Below are 15,650 nucleotides of genomic sequence, written 5' to 3' on the forward strand. Positions count from 1 at the left end.
ATTTTATATATTGTAAACATTCCCTTAAAATTTTCATGTTATACCTATTGCAGGATCAGATTTTTAACAGTTTGAATGGCTTTTAATTAGACTGTCCCCCATTGCCAATATTTTTATTATATATCAGAGCTTTGTTTCAGAGATGTATGTACATAAATCATCCGTTATAATAAACCAAGGATGCCTGTTACATGTGATGTCAGTCTTAGATGAAGATTATATATATATATATTTATTTTTTTTGGTAATAAAGTAAAATAGATCTGGAAACTTAAAAAACTATTTGTAAATAAAACTTTTTTTACAAGATTTTATGTCTGATAACTTTTAATTATATTAGTTATCAAAGCTTGTATCATCCTATTTGATCAAGTCTTTTTTTACACTTGTACTGTAGATTGTATTGTATATATTTTTTTATTGATTTCCTTTTACACTGATTTATTATAACAGCTGCAGTAATTTATAACTTAATTTTATGTTGATGTTTGTATAAATACGAGAGATTATCTCTAACGTAAGGACCGTTTCAGTGTAAAAAAATTTATTCTGAAACTTGATAAATATTTTTTATTTCTCTTAAACTACATACCTTAAACTATTCACTTCATTGTCACCCGTGAATTGCTTACCACTCAAAAATTCTTTCATTTTCCGAAACAAATGGTAATCAGAAGCAGCTAAGTCCAGACTATATGGTGGATGATCATAAATTTCCCATCCAAATGTTCTCAGTAAATCATGTGTTGGACCGCCTACATGGGGACATGCATTATCGTGCAGCAGGTTGACGCCGATTTTGAATGGCGTACCATATCTTACACAGAGTTTTGCAGTAGGCTTTTGCATTTATAGTCGTTCCATGAGGCATGAAATCAATTAGCAGTATGCCAAACCGATCCCAAAAGACTGTGGCCATCAGTTTGCATCCAAATGGCTGTGGCTTGACCTTTGCTGGTTTGGTTGGTGATTGAGGATGATGCCATTCCCTTGACTGCCATTTTCTCTCTGGCGTGTAATACAAAATCCATGTTTCATCACCAACAACAATTGAATTAAGGAACTCATCACCTTTTTCTGTGTAGCACATCAAAAATTCCGAAGCAGATCCCATTCAGATTTTTTTGTGACGTGCCGCACCCAGTATGCACAAACCTTTCAGAAGCCTTAATGATGATGAACAATCCGACCATGAAACATCAGGAAAAAAGGGCCAGGTCGTAAATCGTTGAGTGACGATCTTTTCTGATTATTATCAACGCGTTTCAACAAGTCTTAGGTGATTATCGAGAGCCTCCCCAACATTTTTCATCATACACATTAATTCTGTTATTTCTAAACCTTTCACACCATTTTCAGACCTTTCTTTCATTCATTACATTATCACTGTACTCAGCAACCTGTTACATGTGATGTCAGTCTTAGATGAAGATTATATATATATTTTTAACAGTTTGAATGGCTTTTAATTAGACTGTCCCCCATTGCCAATATTTTTATTATATATCAGAGCTTTGTTTCAGAGATGTATGTACATAAATCGTTTGACTTATGTTCATAGGTCATTTGACTAAGGAATCTTTTTTAAGTATTTCAAAGGATTATACAAAATTGATTCCTTCTAAAATAATTAATCTTTCTAACAAGGGATTTCTATCTTTCTTCATTTCTGCCTATGTATTAAAGCCGGCTTAACCTTTTCATGGTTTAAAACACATATGACTTCATGCATTTCAATCTGTGGCGACATCAATTTTCATAGGAAAATTGATGTCACCACAATCATTACTATTCATCACTATTCATTTTATAACATAATAACTCGCACATAATCAAAGATACTACAACACGACAACTTATAGACACTATATATAGACAACTTATAATTATACACTGCAATGGCAGTGTATAATTATTAGCATGGCCATGGACGACAGGTTCACCAACCTTAAGTAGAAAAATTTCCCAGCGGTCTTGACTTTAGAGATATCCCTTGTACATAGTTGTTATGTAAGATTTTTTTAATTACATATATTAAATGGAATGAATTTATGGAATTTTAAAATCTCTTTTCATAGATTAATGATGCTGAGCGACAGTCACTGATGGAATATTCACATGGAATGTTGACTTCAGGTGTAGAATATTTTCAAGTTCCATTTGTTGAAGTTGCTGACTTAGTTAGGACACGACGTGTATTCTTGAGACACGGATTTGCTTTCATTACAAGTAGTGATATTATTTCTGTTATTAGCTTCTTATTCAGAGCTCAACTTGCTCAAGAACTTGTTGTAAGCTATATATTTGCATATTCATTTTTTAATGTAATTTATAGTTCATTACTTTCCTACTTATGTTTAAAAAACACTTAAATATAATTCATTAATTTATTTATTGTAGATACTCCTTTAAATATTTATTTGTAGATGTTTATTATATTTCTTTCACTACACAAAATAACAAGCTGGTTAGGGAGCAGTAGGTTGGTACAATATTCTACTCTTGAGTGTGGGTAATATGCTTATTGATAAGTATGATGTTAATTGATTTCTTTTTTAGAAGGCATCAGATTTGATGCTAACCACATGAACCTTTAAGCAATATTGTAATGAAATGAGGTACATCACACATTAAAAGCTTTTGTTAAGAAAATAACAAAAGTGTTTTTTAAATAAATAATATCTGAATTTTAATACAATTACGGGGAATTTAAATTACATGGAGAGTTATTTTTGTATAATAATAATTAATGTTTATTGAATACATATCATATACATTATTAATAAAACAGATTTAAACTGTACTCGGTCATTTGACTAAGGAATCTTTTTTAAGTATTTCAAAGGATTATACAAAATTGATTCCTTCTAAAATAATTAATCTTTCTAACAGGGATTTCTATCTTTCTTCATAACAACTAGTGTTTTGTGTGTTTTCACGACTGCTGCAAAGAGATATAAATAACAGAGAGATTTACTCTTTTAGAGATTATGTTCCATATTTTAAGAATTCACTACTTTTGTATCAACAAATTTGTTTTATTTTGAACTTTTACAATCTGATAAGCTGTTACACAAAACTTGTACTATTATTACTGCAGTATTAAATGCTAAAAGTTGTGCATAGTTTTTTATGTTAATAAAAAAAATATATTTCAATTCAGTGAACTTTCTGACAGCATTATATTTATATATATGTTTTTAATTGAATATTGTTTATTATAAACCTAACAAAAAATTGTTAATATATGTAATACATCATGATTCATATTCCTTCTTGTTCTTTGTTGTGGTAGGTATTTTATTTACACATGTAGGTGTGTTGACATAATTTAGTAAATACCAGTTTGCATTTCAGGGGTTTTTATTGAGGGGGGGTTATAAACTTTTATATTAATTTTTTTTTGTATGTTTACTGACAGCACAAAATAACAAGTCTCACAAATTGCTAATTGTTTTTATGATTTTTCCAGATCACTTCTCGCAAATTACCTCAACTGGAACAAGCAGATGAACGAGTGTTTCACAATTTGACTTCTCTTCCTCATTGTTACACTGGAAAGGATTACTCTATAGTTCAGAATAAAAATTCTGTTTCTATTGAAAATCTTGAGGCTGTTAGTATTTTTGTTCTTATTTTGCTTAAATTTTATTTTGTATTAATTTATTAAAGTGTTCATTTCATTAAAACCAAACATTTCTTCTATTTTTTATAAATATTTATAATTTTAACTTTAGTATAAAGTCAAGACACTATATATCCACTTTAATTTACCTACTGGAATGAGAAAATTTTATTCTTCTAAAAAAATATTGTATTTTTTACTCATGGTTAGTTTTTTAAGGCATCCTACTTAATCATAAGTCATGGTATTCTGTTGGGTTTTATTTTTTCCAAATTGTAATAGTAAGGTACCATGCAATACATTAATGTATGTCGCAATTAATTGCAAAATGTTATACATATTTTCATGAGGAATCAAATTCCTTGTGTTAGCCCCTCTTAATGCTATTATATATGAATTAAAAAAATAATAATTGAACAATGTTCATGATTTTTCAATAATATCATTTCTCATGTAGAAAATCCTCGTGAAAAAAATTATATAGTTTCCTTGGTGGTTTTTGTAGTATGTATTTTATTTATTTTCTTTTGCATTTTAGGGATATGTGTGTGGGGGAGGGAGAGTGTTTAAATTTTACCATCTTATTTAAAATAAATTTACTTGTTTGCTTAATTTATAATTATTTATTTTATTTAATATTTCCCTATTTATTATTATTTTATTTTTTTTGTTTTAATATTAGTTTTCTTTAAACAATATGTTAGATCATATTAAACTCTATACGTATTGTAGTTAATATACAATAATGTAATTATTTTATTTTTCAGCTTTCCAAAATATCATATCCCTTATGTATGCGCCACATGCATAACACATTACGTAAGGAACATCACTTACGTCATGGGGGACGACAGCAATATGGCTTATTTCTTAAAGGAATTGGTGTCAGTTTGGAAGATGCTTTAAGGTTCTGGCGGGATGAATTTACTCAAAGACCTGACATTGATAATGAGAAGGTTATCTGATATTTTTATGATACTTATTTGTGAATTATTTCAATTTTAATTGTTTTAGACATTTTATTAAAGTATTCTTAATATAGAATATACAGTTTTAATTTTTAGTATTATTTTTTGCAAAGTTTTTATATCAGCCAACTTTTTTAATTAAACTTAAAGAATTCAGTACTTTCTTCAGAATAAAATAGTTAAGCATATATATTTTCACGTTTAGGTAATATTTTTTATGAAATAGTATTTTATTCAAATTCTTTAAATTTTAATTTTGTTTAATGTTTCTATTATTTCACAGAAAATCCAATCAGAGATTTATTTTTATTATTTTCTTTCAGTTTGACAAGAATTATGCTTATAATATAAGGCATAATTTTGGTAGAGAAGGAAAAAAAGTGAATTATACACCATATAGTTGTATAAAAATTATTTCTCAAAGTCTTGGAGCACAAGATCAACATGGTTGTCCTTTTAAACATTGGGATCTAGCTAAACTTAAAACAACTATATCACAAATTGCCCCATCTGCAACAGGTAAGTTAAAATATAGTGTTATCACAGGTTTTATCAATTTCAACCGATTATCTCTTTTCACTGTAACTATGGTATTCTAATATGTGGTTCCCACAGGCAGGAAAATTCAGGAAATATAAACTTACTCGGGAATTTTTAGAAAAAATCAGGAAAAGACAGGAAAAATTGCAAAAAATTTCAGAGAATTGAATTTTTGTTACATAATTAAGTTTAATAATGTTAGTTATTAATAAAGTATTAGTAGTAAATATATTTGATATACTTTCCTGGCGTCAAGAAGTGGCAACTCCATCGCCCAGCACATAGCAACTATGTGCTTCAAGCAGTCATTACCATGACCTGTTCTTACTTGTCCCTAATTATTTGTTTATATTAAAGGAATATTCCAAATTGCTGTTAATTTTTTCACTGGTGAAATTTTAACAAAAGTTACCGTTGAAAAAGTTAAAGGTTAACTGTTTTCTTGGATTTTCTCCCAAACCACCAAGAATTTTTTATTTTTTTTTATTGCTTTTAAATAGCATCTAAAAAGACTTTAATGATCAGTGATTAGACATATAAACTTATACCCCAGTAATCAGTTGGTTGAGAAGAAGTAGAAATGTGCATCATGCTTTTTGTGATTGTGTAAAAACCATTTTGTACTGTGCAATATGGGCTGAAAAGCAGTGACTTCGCACAGTAAAGGAAAGCAAATCTACATAATGATCTTATAACTATTTAATTAAGATAAGGAATCCTCAGCCTACACTTAAAATATTTTTATCTCCCAGTGGTACTGTAACTCAGCAGACTAAAACTTTGATCAACAGTTTTGAGAACAGTGGTTGTTGATACATCAACAACCTTGCCTAAAACTTCTGGTCAGAATAATAGAATTTCAGCCGCAAATGATTCATTTGAATCTTCAACTTCATTTATGCAAAATGACAACACAATTATTTATTTTTGTTATAAAAAACTGTGTTTATACAGCAAAGTTTATGTGGGTTCTCAATGTCGTACAAAATAAGTTATTCTTATTTTCATGTGAAGATATTGGTGCTTTTTTTTTGTCTTCAGTCATTTGACTGGTTTGATGTAACTCTCCAAGATTCCCTATCTAGTGCTAGTCGTTTCATTTCAGTATACCCCTTACATCCTACATCCCTAACAATTTGTTTTACATATTCCAAACGTGGCCTGCCTACACAATTTTTTCCTTCTACCTGTCCTTCCAATATTAGAGCGACTATTCCAGGATGCCTTAGTATGCGGCCTATAAGTCTGTCTTTTCTTTTAACTATATTTTTCCAAATGCTTCTTTCTTCATCTATTTGCCGCAATACCTCTTCATTTGTCACTTTATCCACCCATCTGATTTTTAACATTCTCCTATAGCACCACATTTCAAAAGCTTCTAATCTTTTCTTCTCAGATACTCCGATTGTCCAAGCTTCACTTCCATATAAAGCGACACTCCAAACATACACTTTCAAAAATTTTTTCCTGACCTTTAAATTAATTTTTGATGTTAACAAATTATGTTTCTGACTGAAGGCTCGTTTCACTTGTGCTATTCGGCATTTTATATCGCTCCTGCTTCGTCCATCTTTAGTAATTCTACTTCCCAAATAACAAAATTCTTCTACCTCCATAATCTTTTCTCCTCCTATTTTCACATTCATTGGTCCATCTTTGTTATTTCTAATACCTTTCATTACTTTTGTTTTGTATTTGTTTATTTTCATGCGATAGTGCTTGCGTAGGACTTCATCTATGCCATTCATTGTTTCTTCTAAATCCTTTTTACTCTCGGCTAGAATTACTATATCATCAGCAAATCGTAGCATCTTTATCTTTTCACCTTGTACTGTTACTCCAAATCTAAATTGTTCTTTAACATCATTAACTGCTAGTTCCATGGAAAGATTAAAAAGTAACGGAGATAGTAATGATACTATCCTTGTCGGACTCCCTTTCTTATTACGGCTTCTTTCTTATGTTCTTCAATTGTTACTGTTGCTGTTTGGTTCCTGTACATGTTAGCAATTGTTCTTCTATCTCTGTATTTGAACCCTAATTTTTTTTAAATGCTGAACATTTTATTCCAGTCTACGTTATCGAATGCCTTTTCTAGGTCTATAAACGCCAAGTATGTTGGTTTGTTTTTCTTTAATCATCCTTCTACTATTAATCTGAGGCCTAAAATTGCTTCCCTTTTCCCTATACTTTTACTGAAACCAAATTGGTCTTCTCCTAACACTTCTTCCACTCTCCTCTCAATACTTCTGTATAGAATACTAGTTAAGATTTTTGATGCATGACTAGTTAATAAACTAATTGTTCTGTATTCTTCACATTTTTCTGCCCCTGCTTTCTTTGGTATCATTACTATAACACTTTTTTTGAAGTCTATGACGGAAATTCCCCTTTTTCATAAATATTACACACCAGCTTGTATAATCTATCAATCGTTTCCTCACCTGCACTGCGCAGTAATTCTACAGGTATTCCGTCTATTCCAGGAGCCTTTCTGCCATTTAAATCTTTTAATGCTCTCTTAAATTCAGATCTCAATATTGTTTCTCCCATTTCATCCTCCTCAACTTCCTCTTCTTCCTCTATAACACCATTTTCTAATTCATTTCCTCCATATAACTCTTCAATATATTCCACCCATCTATCGACTTTACCTTTCGTATTACATATTGGTGTACCATCTTTGTTTAACACATTATTAGATTTTAATTTATGTACCCCAAAATTTTCCTTAACTTTCCTGTATGCTGCGTCTATTTTACCAATGTTCATTTCTCTTTCCACTTCTGAACACTTTTCTTTAATCCACTCTTCTTTCACTAGTTTGCACTTCCTGTTTATAGCATTTCTTAATTGTCGGTAGTTTCTTTTACTTTCTTCATCACTAGTATTCTTATATTTTCTATGTTTATCCATCAGCTGCAATATATCGTCTGAAACTCAAGGTTTTCTACCAGTTCTCTTTGTTCCGCCTAAGTTCGCTTCTGCTGATTTAATAATTTCCTTTTTAACATTCTCCCATTCTACTTCTACATTTTCTACCTTATCTTTTTTACTCAGACCTCTTGCGATGTCCTCCTCAAAAATCTTCTTTACCTCCTCTTCCTCAAGCTTCTCTAAATTCCACCGATTCATCTGACACCTTTTCTTCAGGTTTTTAAATCCCAATTTACATTTCATTATCACCAAATTATGGTCACTATCAATGTCTGCTCCAGTGTAAGTTTTGCAGTCAACGAGTTGATTCCTAAATCTTTGCTTAACCATGATATAATCTATCTGATACCTTGCAGTATCGCCTGGCTTTTTCCAAGTGTATATTCTTCTATTATGATTTTTAAATTGGGTGTTGGCAATTACTAAATTATACTTTGTGTGAAACTCTATAAGTCTGTCCCCTCTTTCATTCCTTTTGCCCAGCCCGTATTCACCTACTATATTTCCTTCCTTGCCCTTTCCAATGCTTGCATTCCAATCTCCAACTATTATTACATTTTCATCTCCTTTTACGTGTTTAATTGCATCATCAATCTCTTTGTATACACACTCTACCTCATCATCATCATGGGTGCTTGTAGGCATATAGACGTTAACAATCGTTGTCTGTTTATGTTTTGATTTTATCCTTATTACAATGATTCTATTGCTATGTGTTTTGAAATATTCTACTCTCTTCCCTATCTTCTTGTTCATTATGAAACCTACTCCTGCCTGCCCATTATTTGAAGCTGAGTTTATTATTCTAAAATCACCTGACCAAAAGTCGCCTTCCTCTTCCCACCGAACCTCACTAATTCCTACTACATCCACATTTATCCTATCCATTTCTCTTTTTAAATTTTCCAGCCTACCAACCTTTTTTAAACTGCTAACATTCCACGCTCCAACTCGTAGAATGTTATTTTTTAATTTTTTGGTGTTCCTCTCCTTAGTAGTCCCCACCCGGAGATCCGAATGGGGGACTAGTTTACCTCCGGAATATTTTACCAAGGAAGGCGCCTCCATCATTGCTATATGAAAATGCAGAGAGCCACATTTTCTTGGAAAAAAGCAGCTGTAGTTTTCCATTGTTTTCAGCTGCGCAGTACTCAGAGGACTGAGTGATGTTGATATGGCCGTTTAAGTTGTCCTGACTCACGCCCCTAACAACTACTGAAAGAGCTGCTGCCCTCTTCAGGTATCATTCCTTAGTCTGGGTCTCAACAGATACCTCTCCGATATGGTTGCACCTTCAGTCCAGCTACTCTGTATCACTGAGTACTCAAGCCCCCTCACCAACGGCAAGGTCTCATGATTCATAGAGGAGGAATGTTGGTGCAACTTTTAAAATTATCTTTCCTGATACTGTATAGCATCAAAATTCCAGCTTGGAGCTACTTTGATGGCACTCTGTAAAATCAGCTATGTTCTTGTAATAACTACATAGTATGCTTGGTTTTTGATGAAGTATTAAATAAAATTGTACAGAGGAATCAAATGGACTTATTTGTGCGATTTTTTGATGCAGAAACAAAGTACAAACAAGGTATTATAACAGTATATTGGTTACATCCACTGCTCAACATTTCAATGGTTTCATAGCATCTATCTCCCCTCTAGATAAAATCAAAATATTACAAACATCTACAGATGGATCAAATATGAATTTAAGCTTTTTAAAAAAAAAGGTTCAGTGAGCAGCTGTTAGAGAAATGCCCTAAAGGAAAGCGTTTGGTGAATGTTGGTGTTTACAGTTTATATGTTGTAAATGGAGATATGAAAACAGAGATTAAATCTGTCAAATGGAATATTCATACCTTTTTAAAAGATCTTTTCTTATTGTTTAATGACAGCTCAGCGTAGTGTGCTGAATTTACCAACACAAAAAATAATAACTTTCCTTTAAGATGCTGCACAATTTAGGTTAGATAATGTAAAATGCTTACAACGAGCCTTGCTGGTTTTGGATGATGAAAAGAAATTTATTGACAAATCAAAAAACTTCAATCTAAGCTATACATCAATGTTGTTGAGCATTGTAAAGACAAATTCCTAAAATGTAAATTGGCATTTTACGGACTGATTTTGTCTTACCTACGACATCAAAAAAGTGAAAAAAATTATTATGTACAATCACCAGTCACTATCGGAGAGTCAATAAGAATTGCTATTTGGAAGTTCTATGCTGTTTACATGAAGCTAGCTGAAGAAAATGCCCTGATTTGTGGCAAAACAATTCATGGCTAATGCACTTGCCCACACTTCACTGCTTGCTTGTAAATTTTTGGCCAAAAACAACATTGTGAATATGGATGCCTCAGCCTCTGCATTCAGTGGACATTGACTTCAATACCATACCAGAAACTACGTTCCAGAAATACTTCAAAGATTGGAATAAGCGCAGGCACAAATGTATTATATCTGAATAGAAATACTTTGAAGGTTACAAAATCAATAAATAAAGATTTTTTTTGAGAAAAACTAAAATTATGATTATTTTTTATCAAACTTCGAATGTTTGACATTAAACAATGATAGCAATATTAAAGGTAATGCCTGCAATGAAACCAACCAGAAGTAACTTATTAAAGAGTTTAATTAAGATAAAAAAATTTTATTGGGTGAATTTTTTCCTAAAATGGATTATATTTATTTATTTTAGTTAATTTAATTTTTCGTAAGTTCCTAAAGGTATCTGAAACCATAATTCATAAAGATTTCATACTGTAGGTAATGACCAATGAAAAATATTAAAAGGTTACATTCTTGACTTTCATGTATTCATATCTCCAAATAAATGTTTTTATTTACTACTTCCATTGTATTTTAATACAATGGAGGTAGTATTTTATTTAGTAATATATTTAACATATTATTACATTTTTAGATTATTATATTCATGTATAATGTGCTTACTATGTTTCTTATTTTTTTTTTTGTCTTCAGTTGTATGACTGATTTGATGCAGCTCCAAGATTCCCTATCTAGTGCTATGAACCATTAAATACATGAAGGCATTAATAACTAAATCCTATAACTTTTATGTCATTTAACTTTTGATATTTACACTTCCTCTTTTCCTAGGAGTTCAAGAACTGGCTAATTTAGCTACACAAGGACATTATCAACTAGCATGCACCAAATTATTTGAATTAACACATAATGGTGTAATACCTGATGGTGGTGTAAATCATCCAAATCAGTATTTCGAACAGAGCCAAGCAGTGTTATCTGGAAATTTAGATAGTGTTAAGAAGGAAAATGGTAAGTCTATATGTCTTTTTTTGTGGTTGCCCCACTATGTTCTGATCTATACAGATCTACTAACAGAAAATTCCATCAGAGTGAAATAATATATTGGTTGACTTTGTTATTCCCAGGTTTATTATTAATTTCTTGTTTTTATTTGGTTAGAGATATCATTTACATAGAACAACAATCAATTCAAAAAGGTTATTTCAAAAGATCCTCATAAAATCAAGGTGTTGAGGGTTTTTTTTGTTTGTATAATATATTGTAACAAGACCAATATAATAGTGGGTAACAGATCCCTTCCAATTAAGAAGAAAGTATGAAAAAATATTAATGAAAGGAATCAAGAAGGGTACTAAAGGGATCCTTTTCTCAGGCTAACAGGTGCATTTAACAATCATTCATTGTAATACTTTCAATGGCACACTTCCAACAGCTGTTCGGTGAGAAGGGTTACCGGACCATAATTGGAATTTCTGGGGAAATGTAAGGGATGATGGGAATTCTCATGCTTTATTCAACATAGTATATAAACACAGATCAGACTAGTAGGACGATCAGTAAACAAGGATAAAATAAGTATGAAGCGAGTATAAGAAAGTGCTGCAAGGTATGTTCAACCAGATCATGAGATGGCATTATCAGTCAGCGTATAGTAAAGGGACTTCACAATGGAGCCCAGTGTGGACAGCGGGTAGATGCAGGAAATTGTTCGTGATTTATTGGTAGCCAAGTGTAAAAGTGACAATATTAAATTCATACATAAATTGTTAGGGTAGTACTGTTGTAAACAGGAAAAAGTATTTGCAGTGAATGGAATTGTATGAACCTTAGACTTGTCAGATCTTATCTTGTTATTAATGCAATACCGGCGGTCATTATAATGTCTTTAATCAGTGGGACTGTGTTGTGATTTTTATGATTTAACTACCTTTAAACAAATCCCTGCCCTTATTTGAGATAAATAAGGACAGAATTCCTTTTTTTGTTACTGGGATTTTGGATGTAGGTCTGAATCTCTATGTTGCGTAAGACATAATTTTCATTGGTAAGAGTATAGCACTGATTTAACTTCAAACTCGTTCATTTTCTGAGGCATTCACAGTCAAAAATGCTGCTGTCAAATCTGGACTAGGTGGAGGGTTTGTGCTTCCGCGGTCTCGGTTAGTTAGTTTGAGGGAATCATGTTAGGTTGGATGTGAAGATGTCCGTTTGAGGCCTACATGAAGGCCAAGTTTGACTTGTATTTTACTGATGCAAATATCTGCTGATGCATTTACATCGATGGCATCCCGACCAAGTCCTGGCTGATGACTGTGAGATGTTATCAGTTAGAGGGTCTAAAGACAACCTCCGGTAAAGCCCCTCAGGGCTTGGAGCGGAGGGAGTGGTGTGACGACTGGTAACATCACAAGGTGGGTGTCTTCCCCCTATGGGGTTAGGATGTGTACTTGTATTATTTTCATTTATTATTATTGTTTGCCTTATTTTCTAATAATTTGTTTTTAAACTAATAAATTGAACTTATATAAACATTTTTATCTGTTGCTCTCAATATCTTCGTCAGTTCACAAACATGTGACAATATATCTTTATCCAGATACAAGGTGCTACCCATCGGGTTAGTCTAGTGGTTAACGCGTCTTCCCAAATCAGCTGATTTGGAAAGTCGAGAGTTACAGCGTTCAAGTCCTAGTAAAGCCAGTTATTTTTACACGGATTTGAATACTAGATCGTGGACACCGGTGTTCTTTGGTGGTTTGGTTTCAATTAACCACACATCTCAGGAATGGTCGAACTGAGAATGTACAAGACTACACTTCATTTACACTCATACATATCATCCTCATTCATCCTCTGAAGAATTATCTAAACGGTAGTTACCGGAGGCTAAACAGGAAAAAAAGAGGAATTTTACCATAAAAATAAAATAGCTTACCATAACTTATAATTTCCACTGTCACCTTCAAAGTAATCCCCTTGGGCATTGATACAGTGATCCCTGTGTTTCTTCCTGAATCTCCTCAATTGTGTTAATATGACGGCCTCTCAATTGAAATTTTATTTTCAGAAAGAGAACAAAGTCGCACGGGGCAAGGTCAGGTGAATATGAATAGGGTGGGTGGGGAATCACTACCGTCTTTTTGAAAGCCAAGAAATTCTGAACGGCTAGCGATGTGTCCGAGGGCGCGTTGTCATGGTGCGTTGTTACCCCACATATCTGAACGTTTGTACCTAATGCTTTCATGTAACCGCTTCAAAACTTCACAATAGAACATCCCATTGACAATTTTACCAAGAGGAACAAATTCCTTATGGATAATGCCTTTGTTATCGAAAAAAACAATCATCATGGACTTCCACTGCGACGACTACTGCTTAATTTCAGGGTCATACCCGTACACCCATGTCTCATCACTGGTTACGATGTTGGAGATGAAGTTAGGGTAATCTCTTTCTGAATTTTTCAATTCACTACAGACAGCTATGCGATTTTGTTTCTGGTCGCTGTTCAACAGTCTCTGTACGAATTTTGCAGCAATGCGTCTCATGTTCAAATTGTCTGACAAAATGCATTGCACGGACCCATATGACATTTGTACACACACAAACATCATGAATTGTTTGTCTATGATCGGCAACAATAGCCTCTCGTACTTTTGCGATGTTTTCCGGTGTTGCGCTTGTTGATGGTCTTCCTGAACGCTCATCATCATCGTCATCGACTGTCGTTCGACCATCTTTGAATCGTTTGTACCACAAAAAAGTTTTACTTTTACTCATAGCATTGTCACAAAATGCTTCCACAAGCATGCGATGGGTTTCTACACCAGTTTTTTAAGCATGAAGCAAAATTTGATGCAGGTTCTTTGCTCTTTAAAATGTGCCATTTAGAACTTCGCCGAAGCAGTAAAACACAATGTTGCACAACCATACGAAAGGCAACAATGCAGCCTCTCACCATCACATCTGTTGGAACACTGATTCACAAAGAGTACTGTTAGCCACATCTAGCAGGTCGTACCAGCAATGGTTCACGCACAAAATTCAAATTCCCCGAACTTTTGGGTAGCACCTCGTATAGTAGATAAATTTGGTGGACTGAATTGATTGAAAAATCAGTAAAGAAAAAATATGAAATAAAATAAAGAATCACAAACAGAACCTTTATGATAATTATATTTTAATGGGATGAATGCATTTTAACATTTAAAGGATGAATTCCTTTTCACAAATCTTGATTTGTATTATTAGTAATATTATATTTTGATAATAAAATATACAGTTTTCTTTATAACGTACTAATCTTTCAATATAACTGAGAATACAACATCTAATATTAATTGTTTGTTTTCACTCTCATATAAAGCCTCAGTTTTCTTCTCAAAAATAACTGCAGCAACTTAATAACTGTAGCTTGCATGATGTAAATGATGTGAGCTCAACCTGAAATATGTATTTGAAGCTGGTTGTTAAGAGTATTTATAGAATGATGTAAATGTTTCATTTCACATAATTTCTTCATATTTCATTGTAATTATGACAAATAAAAGATAGATTAGGAAAAATAAAAGATCATTAGAAAAATGTTACTGTGTAAGTATAAGTTTGTTAGCACTAAAGAAGATGCTGCTTTATCAAATGAATTGTAAATAGCAACAGTGATTAGGCTCGTTGTAGGAATTTTGTCAGTGGCGTCCTGAAGTTGAGTATAAAAGATGTCCTTGGCATCATCTTGACCTAATTCAGTAGGCACATACCTAAGTTCATTTATTATTAGTTAAGAAGAAAACAACAAAATGTCATAATTTAAAAAAAAAATCTTATTAAATAAATTATCTATTAACATATGCACAAACTTTATGTTAACCCAACCTGATTGTTTTCCTTAAAATATTTTTATTTTTTTTTTCAGTACCACCTCAACAACACAAATTACCACCAAAAAAAGAGAGCACAGAGTCTCAGAACAAAGATAACAGCTTATGGGATGACATAAATCTTGAAGATATGGAATTTTAATATAATTATTAATTTTGTATAAAGAGTATGTTGGACAGTTTTTTACAATTTATTAATGCCAATTGAACTGTAATTTCATGAATAAAAATTACTTAAAAACAATTTTGTAACAGATCTTAAAATTTCTTTTTGATTGGTTTCTAAAATTTAATTAATTTCTTATGTTCATTATCTGGATTACTGGTGAAAATTTAAGTGTTGAAATTTACCACAACTCTAATAACTAATTAGTTTAGAAAATGTGTATCCAAATTTTTATTAGT

At 32.1% G+C, this 15,650-nt stretch overlaps 1 protein-coding gene across 2 annotated transcripts in view; it reads left to right on the top strand.

Annotated features, from left to right (window-relative positions):
- The window catches only part of LOC142319234 (DNA primase large subunit-like), a 29,835-nt gene extending 14,393 nt beyond the window's left edge, over positions 1–15,442 (top strand). For both annotated transcript variants that reach the window (XM_075356274.1, XM_075356273.1), the window contains 6 exons: positions 2,079–2,291; positions 3,473–3,616; positions 4,393–4,581; positions 4,917–5,112; positions 11,197–11,376; positions 15,281–15,442. In XM_075356274.1, the coding sequence (XP_075212389.1) occupies positions 2,079–2,291; positions 3,473–3,616; positions 4,393–4,581; positions 4,917–5,112; positions 11,197–11,376; positions 15,281–15,387 (1,029 nt within the window). In that variant the 3' untranslated portion in view covers positions 15,388–15,442. The remainder of the gene's footprint in view (positions 1–2,078; positions 2,292–3,472; positions 3,617–4,392; positions 4,582–4,916; positions 5,113–11,196; positions 11,377–15,280) is intronic.
- Positions 15,443–15,650: the final 208 nt, after the last annotated feature.

Source organism: Lycorma delicatula, chromosome 2 (assembly GCF_047948215.1).
Source record: "Lycorma delicatula isolate Av1 chromosome 2, ASM4794821v1, whole genome shotgun sequence".
Lineage (NCBI taxonomy): Eukaryota > Metazoa > Arthropoda > Insecta > Hemiptera > Fulgoridae > Lycorma > Lycorma delicatula.